The sequence below is a fragment of the Lemur catta genome, chromosome 7, assembly GCF_020740605.2.
Source record: "Lemur catta isolate mLemCat1 chromosome 7, mLemCat1.pri, whole genome shotgun sequence".
Taxonomy (NCBI): domain Eukaryota; kingdom Metazoa; phylum Chordata; class Mammalia; order Primates; family Lemuridae; genus Lemur; species Lemur catta.
In genome coordinates, this window is record NC_059134.1 from 65,550,272 (window position 1) to 65,562,430 (window position 12,159).

The 12,159-nt window shown below is 35.9% G+C and overlaps 1 protein-coding gene across 2 annotated transcripts in view; it reads right to left on the reverse strand.

Annotated features, from left to right (window-relative positions):
* The window catches only part of SBF2 (SET binding factor 2), a 397,036-nt gene that overhangs the window by 143,958 nt on the left and 240,919 nt on the right, over positions 1-12,159 (reverse strand). For both annotated transcript variants that reach the window (XM_045557501.1, XM_045557500.1), the window contains exons 14-15: positions 4,581-4,785; positions 772-881 (exon numbers count right to left, since the gene is read on the reverse strand). In XM_045557501.1, coding sequence (XP_045413457.1) covers positions 772-881; positions 4,581-4,785 — 315 coding nt within the window. The remainder of the gene's footprint in view (positions 1-771; positions 882-4,580; positions 4,786-12,159) is intronic.

Sequence of the window (12,159 nt, forward strand, 5' to 3'; positions counted from 1 at the left end):
TGCCTCCTTCAGTTCACCATGTAGGAGTTAATTTACTTTACATACAATAATAATAAGCTTATTTAACTTGGTAAGTCTAAAAAAAGGAACAAAGGGGCAAATAAGGAGGAAAGGAAAAAGACTGAGAGTAGGAAGGCCAAATATTTTTATGGGCAAGTATAATAAACAGAATGAGAAAGCTGAAAGCAAGGGAAGTAAAAGGAAATATACGCTTTAACCATAAGAAAAAATGGAAACCAAAAAACTCAAAACATAAAGAGGCTTGGGTCATTTAGTGGAAGGGTAAAAACACTTGTACATGTTTTACCAGCTCCTTGTAATGAATGTTCAGAACTATGACAATGAATCAGTAAGAAAGGGTTACATTATGTTTAGCATACTGAATTGAAGAAGGCAAGAAAATATGCTCTAAGGAGGTAAATTTAAGTCAAATACCACAGTTTCTATAATCCATTACATATGCTAATTAGATTCTTTGCAACAAATAAAATTATATGTAAAATAAGTTTCTAAGTAATATGCCAAAATAGGGTTTAATAAACATTGTTTAAAAGTTTGAAGGAAAAAAATTACTACCAATATTTCTCTTGTGGTCACATAATTAAGCTTGGCCTAACAGTTTTAAATTTGAGACATTATTCATTTAAAATGATCAAAACACTTTACTGGGAAAAGGAACAGAATTAAAGGACAGGTCAATTGGCAACCTCAACATGCAAATCTGAAAGGAAAACGATAAATGCTTGTTTGAGAAAGATGTCATTTTATTACCTTTTCAGTCTCCAAAGTTTTATTTTCAAATATGAATGAGATGCAATTTCTAACAACTTCTAGTCTCTGTGCACTGTTGAAAACTGTCGTCACCTTATCCATTATCGAAACTAGTAAAAGAATATAAAGAAAACACAAATAAATTAAACTCCTTTGGCAACTACAAAGCAAAAGGAATAAAACTGTTTAAGACTGTTTACGTGACCAACAGTGTATTTTTATTTTATTTTTTTCTCTTGTTACATGGCATTGAAGGTGGTCCATTTCCTTATGTTGGTTACATGTTCAGGCTAGTCAATGGATAATTTCACAGGATTGATTCTAACAATACACTTAACTCATGCAAACTAATTCACGTTGCCAAATAAAATTATATTAAACAAAGGTAAACATCTATTTTAACACTACTTGTAAACAAACTGAAAGGAAATGTTTGGGGTACAAATAGCTAAGGCTCATATGCAAGAGGACTACTGACAGAAAAAGAAGTTGATATTTCTAAGATATTACCAAAGAAAAACTATTACACATACCACCAAAAAAATCATAATAGATACTACTACAAATTTGAGTAAAGGGGACTTGAGGAAAAGAAGTGGTATAAAAAAGAGAAATGTTCATGGCCAATGAATTGATATGCTGGCTTAGGAAAGTCACTTTTTAGTCTTACAAACTTAGCATCTTTTACCTTTTATGATAGGGTAGGAAAATTCTAGTCTATTACATAGGCTACAGTTACCTAAATAAATTTAACTTATTAAAAAAATATTAGGATATGAGGGAAGGTAGTATTTGTAAAAAAAAAAAAATATATATATATATACTTTCACAAAGAACTTCATCATTTGTACAAATGAGGTAGTATCAATAATTCTTAAGCCAAAAAGACTGTTTATATTTTGTGGCTGCTCTTTGGAATCTAAAACCATAATCTTTATCACCTCGTCCCATACCTAAAAAGAAAGACTATCATATCATGCTCATTAGGATCTCTTTCATCTCATCCATACAAAACCTATATTGTTCAAATAATGTCTTAAACTTTATCTTAAAATAATTCTAGGCTCACACAAAGCTGTAAAAATAGCGTTAATACAGAGAGGATCCATGTACTCACTATCCAGTTTCCTCTATGATGACACCTTATATAACAACCATAGTGCTTTATCTGAATCAGGAAAACAACAATATAATGAACTAGACTACAGATCTCACTTGGATTTTTACCAGTTTTCTTCAAATCATTTTTAATTATATAACATTAATTTTCTACATGACCATGATGGTTAAATTGATAATTTCACATGACTTTTCTGTCTGAAATGCTCATTTTAAATTATGGGCTCTGGTGCTTCCCACACACATAGGTGGCATAAACTGAAATAGAAATTTATCTACATTAGAAGAGAAAACTTACAGTCTCTAAATACCACATACTTGATTGAAAGAGCAACATCTTTAAGTTATGTTTACAAATTTTTAATTCTAAAATCTCTTCAGCGGTATTTTAAATTTTCTTCAGGCTGAGGTATTAGAAACATGTATTTTTCTTATAATGAATTTGTTTACCATCTGAATTGTTTTTTTTTTTTTTTTGAGACAGGGTTTTGCTCTGTCACCTGGGCTAGAGTACAATGGTGTCATCATAACTCATTGCAACCTCAAAATCCTGGGCTTAAGTGATCCTCCTGTCTCAGCCTCCCAAGTACCTGGGACTATTGGCATGTGCTACCACGCCTGGCTAATTTTTCTATTTTTTTGTAGAAACAGGGTCTGGCTCAGGCTGGTCTTGAACTCCCGGCCTTAAGTGATTCTCTTGCCTTGGCCTCCCAAAGTGTTAGGATTACAGGTGTAAGCCACCACGCTTGGCCCCCATCTGGAATTTTTATTTTCCTTTGGCAAATACAACTTAGTTCACATTTCATAATGATAAAGAGATTAATCACCAGGATGCCATAAACACTTGTCAGTATGTATGCATCTACTAAATCAACTTCAAAATATATCAGGAAAAATGAGGAAAGAACGAAAATGAGAAACAGGCAATTCCACTATTATAATGGGTGACTTTAACACATCTTCCTCAATAGGTGAAAAAAAATAAGAGATAAAAGTCAGTAAAGAAAGACAACACATTCGTGACTAGCCTGATCAAGAGCAAGACCCCGTCTCTACAAAACATAGAAAAAATTAGCCGGGTGTGGTGGCACATGCCTGTAGTCTTAGCTACTCGAGAGACTACGGCAGGAGAATCACTTGGGCCCAGGTGTTGCAGGTTGCAGTGAGCTATGATGATGCCACTGCACTCTAGCCCAGGCAACAGAGCAAGATGCTGTCAAGAAAGGAGGGAAATGGCCAGCTAAAAATCTATATAGAAAAAGTTAGCCAGGCATAGTGACGCATGCCTGTAGTCCTAGCTACTCGGGAGGCTGAGGCAGTACCAGGAGTCTGAGGTTGCTGTGAGCTAGGCTGATGCCACGGCACTCACTCTAGCCTGGGCAACAAAGTGAGACTCTGTCTCAAAAAAAAAAAAAAAAAGAAAGGAAGGAAGGAAAGAGAGAAGAGGAGGGGAGGGGAGGGGAGGGGAGGAGAGGGGAAGAGAGGGGAGGGGAGGGGAGGGAGAGGGAAGGGAAAGAAAACAAAAGAAAAAATAAGAAAAGAAAAGAAAAAAGAGACAGAAAACAAAGACAACACACAGGAGAAAATATGAAAATATTTGCAAATCATATATCTGATAGGGGACTTATATACAGAATATATAGAGAACTCTTACAAAACTCAATAATAACAAGACAAATAGTCCAATTTAAAAATGGGCAAATAGACATTTCTCCAGAGAAGATATATAAAGGGCCAATAAGTGCATGAAAAGATGCTGAGCATCATTAGTGGCTGAAATCAGATCCCTTATACACTGCTGGTGGAAACGTAAAATGGCACAACTGCCTTGGCAGTTTGGCAGTTCCTCAAAACACGAACATAGAATTACCATAAGACCGAGCAATTCCAATCCCAGGTATACATCTCAGGGAACTGAAAACATGTCCACACAAAAACTTGCACATGAATACTTACAGTAGCATTATTCATAATAGTCAAAATGTAGAATTAACCCCATGTCCATCAACTGATGAATAAATGACAAAACATTTGACATATATCCATACAATGGAGTATTATTCAGCCATAAAAAAGAAATGAAGTACTGATACATGCTGCAACATAGATGAATCTTGAACATATTATGTTAATTTAAAGCCAGTCACAAAAGACCACATATTATATAATTCTATTTACATAAAATGTCCAGAATAGGCAAAGCTATGAAGACAGAAAGTAGATTAATGCCTAAAGCTGGGGAGGAGGTGGTTTTGGGAGGAAACAGGGAGTGCCTGCCAATAGGTTTCTATCATATTTAGGTTATAAAAATGTTCTCAAATTAAATAATCATAATGGTTGAACAACTCTGTGAATACACTAAAAACCAATGAATGAATTGTACACCGTAAATGGGTGAATTTATGGTATATGAATTATATCTCAATAAAACTATTATTAAAAAAACAAAAGACTCTATAGTGGCAGCAGTCAGGTTATGATTACCCTTTGTGGGAGGTGGTGAACGGAATAGGGCTTCTGAGTGTTGATAATGCTCTGATTCTAGTTACATGAGTTTGTTCACTTTGTGAAAATTCATCAAATTGTACACTTTTCCTTTTTGTGTCTTGTATCTTGATTTGTGTTTTGTAAGACATCTTTATCTTCATAAAAGGTTTACTTCTAAAACAGACAGACAGACAAATACATACCAACAGGTGGACCTGCTGGCACAACACATTTCTTTTCCACTCGTGTAGCGGGAGGTGCATTCTGGTTCTTAGCAAGATTTTCCTGTATTAATTCCTGAACCCGGGTTTCATTAATCTTTGGGAAAGGAAGAATATGAACTCGCAAGTGGGATCCTTCTGTTGGGCGTGGAACTTTCTGGAATGCCATGTGAGGGTTTGGATTCTCCTGCAACATCACACATACACGCAATTATTTAAAAGTTAAAATACCAATGGCAAATTGTCATGAAGGGAGTGGGAGCTCAGAGGGACATAAACTGAAATCAGATGAATGATTATAATATCTTCATATATATGCCATAAAATAAAAAGTATCCTACTTCCTCTTACATGATCTATCAACAGCATCTGATGTAGCTAGTCACTTGTCTTCCTCTTCTATGAACACTTTCTTCACTTGGTTTTCTAGGTCTTCTTGCTACATCTTTGTCTATTTCTCATCTCTCTAATCTCTTAACTATGTGAATACCTCAGGGCTTAGTCCTTGTGTTTCTTTTTTATTAACACTTTCTTGGTGATCACTTCCCGTCTTCTATCTTTAAACCATAAAAACACCAATGATTCACAAATTTTTATGTCCAACTGAGCATTCTCCTGAACTCCATACACACACACACACACACACACACACACACAACTGTTTACATGTAGTATTTCCACTTCGATTTAAAATAACACCTTTAAACTTATGTCCAAAGTGGAGCTCTTAATTTTCACCCACCTCTAACCCTGCTTTCCTCAGTCTTCTCCGCTTCAGCCAATGGCATATTTATTTATTTTTTCACTTAGGCAAAAAGCTTAGAGTAATCTTTAAACCTTTCTCAAACTCCCAATTATCCATTCCTCTGCAAACTTTGTGGACTTTACCTCTAAAATGTTTATAACCTGGTCCCTTTTCATCAATACCTTGGTTTAAGCCAGCACCTCACATTATAGCCGTACAACAGTCTCCTAACTAGTTTCCCTGCTGCCACCCTTACTCCCTCCTTCAACACTGCAGAGTGATCTAGTTAAAAGTTTCATCACATAACTATTGAGTTCATTTCAGTGGCCCTTCATTGCACTGAGAGTAAAACCTAGTTTCTTAAAACAATTCACAAGGCCCCACAAGATCTGGCCTTTCTATATGAGTGCGCCCTATAAGTGTTTCTTCTGCTCCAGACACAAAGGCCTTCTTGTTCCTGCCTCAAAGCCTTTGCACTTAACTATTCCTCTGCCTGGAATGCCTGTACCCCCTATGAATCTGCACAGCATGCTCCCTCTCTTCTTGCATTTCTTTGCTCAAAAGCCACCTTTCCTGACCACGCTATCTAAAATTACATCCTCTCTACCCATCACACTCTCTATCCCCCTTATATTTTTCTCTATAGCACTTACCACTCTCTCACATACAATATATTTTACTTGTCTGTTATCTATCCTTTTCTCCCTAAAATGAAGCCTCATAGGCACAGATATTTCATACAATTAAAAAAATATTTTTTGTCTTTTGCTGTGTATCTACTGCATCTACAAATTGCTTGGGACAAAGCAGGCACTCTAAACCTCTTTCTACTGCATCCCAATAAGTGGGACTCAATGTTGAACACACATCAAGATTGTACTACTTGAATTAAATGTGTCAGCTAATAATGTAGACTCTTAGAGCTGGCATGAACTTTTATCCAGCCACCTAAGTTAAGTAGGATTACATTTCAAATACTTCAGGCAGAGTGGAATCCATTCTTTTATAAAGTTCTCTATGGAAGGCTGTTTACAACTATTCTTAGACCAATTCTAACACTTATCCTTTGCAACCAGAAAATTCCTACTGATCTTAGGGTATTCATGTTATAGACTAAACTCAATACTACCCTATACATCCTCTTGATAATCAAAAATGGCCAACTGTCAGCATCTATTAGAGGTGCTCCCCACAATTCTTTTTTGTTATATGGCCCAGACCCAGATAAAGGAAGGGTTGGGCTAAGGCAGATGATATAGTTAGCATGTCTCAGTAATACAACAGAAAAAATACTGCTTTAAGAGCCCAAAATCCTGAATTCTAGTTCTTGCTGTACTCCTTATTATGTGACTGATGCTGGACAAATAACTCTGGCTAAGTTATAACTTATGCTTATCTCACAAGGTTCCTCAGAAGGTGAAATCAGATATAAAATTTGTTCTTGCCAAAGTAGTCCTCATGTATGCTTTGTATTTTCTCTCTATATCTAGTGAAGACATGGAAAAATAAATATGTAAATTTTCTCTCTCACTTTCTCTCTGTGTTAGGTGTAGGAGGGCTGTTCAGAAAGTATCCAGCCATTTTATCTATGGCTGGATATTTTCTGGATAGCCCTTTTATATACATACCATATGCATTTACTTATATGTATAAGTATACATATAAACATATATATATATATTTTTTTTTTTTTTTTTCTTTCCAAGAGGTAGAGTCTCATTACATCACCCAAGCTGGTCTCAAACTTCTGGCCTCAAGCAATCCTCCCACCTCAGCCTTCCAAGTAGATGGGACTACAGGCGTGAGCCACCTCACCCAGGAAAATACGTAAAATCCTATGCCAAGTCTTAGTGATCACTCTTTCCAAACCATATGTTTAAAAACTTTGCTAAAGTTTTGTCTGGTATTAACACTGATATCACTGGTCTGTAGCGTCTGAAACTGCCTTTTTCGAAAAGTAGTATATTTGTTCCTTTCTGTTCTTTAGGCATGGTTCCTATACATACAGTGTCTTCTCAAAAATTATAAATATCAATTCTCTAAAATATAGTGGGCAGATGTGTTTCTTTAGGATGGGGAGGTGATTCATGTGGATCTTGAGGTCTGAATTATTCAAAGTATATTCTTTATTACTTCTGCTTCTATTAATCTTATTTTCTTTACCATAAAAATGAAAGCTTTAAATACATTTCCAATGATGTAAATAATATTTTTATTATAACAAATTTTAAAACATAAAAATAATAAAAATAGAAAGGAAATCATCTAAGTACTGCAGGCATCTTTTCTAGTTATAGTATATATCTCTCTTGCTATATATCTACCTTTTATCTTTCTCCAAAAATGACTTCAGGTGGTTTAGAAAAATAAGGATGCACAGATCACTTAGAGTCAAAATCTCTAAAGAGTTTGTCCTGTAATGTGATAAGCTCATCTTAAACTTTATAGGGAAGAACAAAAATCCAAAAATAGTCTAGGAAATTCTGAAGAAGAGTAAGTGGGAAAGTCAAGCTTTCCAGATATCAACACTTATATAAACCTTCAATAATTAATATAGTACAACAATTGGTATTAGTGAAGGGTCAAAAGGACAAATAGAATAGAGAGCCCAGAAATAGTACTATGTGTGAAAATGTGATACAGACATGTGGCATTAGAAGTCAGGGGGAAAGGCTGGACAATTCAATGAGAGAGATATCAATAGTATAACAAAGTGGCCGGGCGCGGTGGCTCATGACTGTAATCCTAGCACTCTGGGAGGCCAAGGCGGATGGATCACTCAAGGTCAGGAGTTCGAGACCAGCCTGAGCAAGAGCGAGACCCCGTCTCTACTAAAAATAGAAAGAAATTATCTGGCCAACTAAAATATATATAGAAAAAATTAGCCGGGCATGGTGGCGCATGCCTGTAGTCCCAGCTACTCGGGAGGCTAAGGCAGTAGGATCGCTTAAGCCCAGGAGTTTGAGGTTGCTGTGAGCTAGGCTGATGCCATGGCACTCACTCTAGCCAGGGCAACAGAGCGAGACTCTGTCTCAAGAAAAAAAAAATAGTATAACAAAGTACTTTTAGTTCATGGTCTCTGATTTCAGAACGCATGGGTTCAAATCCTAGCTTGGCCACTTACTAATAGTGTGACCTGGCGCAGTATCAATTCACTTACCCCTTGTGTTTTAGTTTCCACAACTGTAATGAAGATAAATAGTACCTACTTCATAAGGTTCTTGTGAGGATTGGATGAGTTGTTACAGGAAAGCCCTGAGAATGCACACACACACACAAACACCTCTCCAGAATAAATCTGAAGGCCGTTTTCCAAAAGTATAGGCCACATTCGTTTGAAAAATATTTATTGATTGCATATGCTATGACATGGTACCATGTTTCTAAAACTAAAATCAAGATGTCCATCACATTACCAGCTACTTAGATTTTTTTTTTGAGACACAGTCTCACTCTGTTGCCTGGGGTAGAGTGCCGTGGCATTAGCCTAGCTTACAGCAACCTCAAACTCCTGGGCTCAAGCAATCCTCCTGCCTCTGCCTCCCGAGTAGCTGGGACTACAGGCATATGCCACCATGTCCGGCTAATTTTTTCTATATATTTTAGTTGTCCAGCTAATTTCTTTCTATTTTTAGAGATGGGGTCTCGCTCTTGCTCAGGCTGGTCTCGAACTCCTGAGCTCAAACAATCCACCCACCTCGGCCTCCCAGAGTGCTAGGATTATAGGCGTGAGCCACCGCGCCCGGCCAGCTACTTAGATTTTAATAATAATAATGGTAGTAATATTCAATAAGGGTTTAAATAAAAATCATTTATTTAAAAAGATGTTTGTATTAGTTATTAATTGTATTCCAATAAGCAATTAGAAATATTGTAAACTAAATCCATATATAATTCAGAATTACAAGGATTTTTTAATCATGTTATTAATAAAACAAAATTCACAGTTGAATATCTGTAGTTGTATAGATATTCTATACCAAAATGAAGATTATGGTTATATTTACTAAATTATGATATATTCAGTTGTGTTTAGAAAATTCAAAAAAAGACTCACACCCCAAAATCTAATTGTATTTGGTTTTCCAGCTACTGTGCCTGTGCACTGCTGCCCTCTAACGGGCGGCATGATAAATGTAAAGGACCACATTTGCCACCTTGAACCTAACTTGGTCACATAAAGACTTTTGAGAAGACAGCAGCAACGAGAGGAAGTTTAGGTTAGGGCTCATTGTACTCTACATATTCTTAGAAACATGTGCTCTTACTTGTGACGCCAAATGCGATTGGACTGGTCCCTTGAAGGTTACTGAGCTCATTAAAAACTGCAGCCCAATTTTGTTGTTGAATCTCCTTGTTGAAACAAGGAAATACATTATTTTCCAACAGTACAAAGAAGCAGCCAAATTTTCACCTTTGATTCCAGAGAAATACAAGGTAATAACAAGGATTTAGATAACTAAACACTTATAGTGAACATGGCAACAATTTTTTCCAAAGCAAGAAAAATAAACTACCCAAGAAATTTGGCAAAATGCTTAGAATTTTGAATTTGGATAATGATTTTCAAGGAATGTTCTCTGTAGTCCTGCTTTAAGAGTATACTATACAGTAATGGGAGATAGAATGATTTTTCTCAGGCTTGAAATGACACACACACAAACACACACACCATCTGGTCTGGAAATATGGATCCTTCACTTCCCTTTAACAGGCTAAATGAAAATATGCCGAGGGCTTACAGAAAACAGGGCTGAGAATGCACTTCAAATAAAAGCAAAGCAAAGCAAAGCAAAGCAAAGCAAACCGAAACATAAAAACCCCAAATTCCACTGGAAATTCAAAGTAGGCAACAGCCACGCTGGGAAAAAGAAAACTTTTCCTACACATTGGTCTCAGCACTAAATGACAAATCAATGTGATCTCGTTAAAGGTTACCAAGTTTCCCAAATTAATTCAAGTTTTTAAAATTATTTAATGTGCACCAACTATACCTAGAACTATGTGGGATAGCAAGTTACACAAATTTTTTCAAATACAGTTGAAGACAATACTATTACTGGAGTTAAGTCATTAAACATAGTCAAAATGTAACTGGATTCTTCCGAGTTGCCTGGCAGTATACATGACATTGATGGAATAAAAAATCCTCAATTTTCCAACTTCACGGGCCTTTCAGTGATCACCCAATTGAATGTCTCATCCTTTATACAAACAAATTTGGTGGACAACTTTAATGTCTTATGGGCTGGTTGTCCTAGTCCAGGGCACTTCTGATATTTTGGGCTTGATAATTCTTTGTTTGGGGTAGAGGGTGGGTGTTTAGTGTAAGATGTTTACAAGTATCCCTTGCCTCAACCTACTAGATGACAGTAGCACACTCCCTCCAACTATGACAACCAAAAACGTCTCCAGACCAACTTCATGGGGGTGGGGTGAGATGGGGGATTGTTCCTGTTGAGAACCACTGCTTTAATTCATAACTTCAAATGATGATTTCCTACTCTAAGACAAGTACTCTTATCAAAAGTACCAAGGCCCCATCAGTGACTAGATAAGAGTCCTATACTTTAATTCATCTGCTGAAAAACAAGTTAAAATTACAATGAGATACTAACACAAACCCACTAGAATGGCTAAAACAAAAACAAAAAAACCAGCAACTGACAATACCAAGTATTGCTGAAAATGTGGAGCAAATGGAACTCTGATATACTACTGGTAGGAATGAAAAATACAAGTGCACAGACACGTGGGAATACAATTCAGCAGTTTCTTATAAAGTCATATACTTCAGCATCCCACTCCTAAACACTGACTCTTGAAAATTTATGTTCGCACAAAAACCTGTGCAAGTGTTTAGGGTGGTTTTATTCATAATTGCCAAAATTGTCTTTCAGTTGGCCAACAAATAAATCAAACTTTGGTTCATCCATACAATGAAATACTACTAAGCATTAAAAAGGAATAAACAACTTATATATGCAGCAACATGGCTGACTCTGAAATGCACTATGCTAAGTGAATAAAGCCAAACTCAAAAAACTATCTAATGACATTGTGGAAAAGGCAAAATTACACAGAGAGAAAACAGATCAGTGGTTGCCAAGTGCTTGAGGTGGTGAGACAATGTGAATATAAAGGAGAATTAAGGAACTTTTTGGGGTGATAGAAATGGTCTATGTAGTTATTGTGTGTTGTCAAAACCCATAGAACTTTACATTAAAAAGTATAAATTTTACTGTATGTAAAAATTATATCATGATAAACAACATATAATTAAATAAAGAAATCAGAATGGGGGAGGGAGTTTGATTTGGAGTCTATACTTTGGGTTAGGGGCTTCATTTCATCATAATAATCTAAATAAGTTTTTTATGTTTATGCCTTAACTCTCTAAGACTAAAGGTAATCACAATATTTTACTTCCTTCCTATAATGAAAAAAAATTCCTTTATTCACAGTTGACAAATAGTACAAATATTATCAGCATAGATTAAATTTGCCTGGTAGTGAAATGAAGTTTTGCAGAGATATAAAGGCTATAGATCTTATTTGATTTGGAATGGCTATTCCTATATTTGAGCTTTGTTCCTAAATTAGGATTTTAACATCTATTTGGTTCAATGCTGGGCAATGAAATATCCATAGGGCACAATTTGAAATATCATATTTATGTACTATTGCATATGCAAAACAAACTAAAAAAACTATACTATGTAAAACAGTAAAACCATGTCTAACTGATGTCTTTATGCCCTGAACGGAGGTTTTATTATGAAGTTCTTGTGTCTTAGCCCATCTTCATGTTCTCTC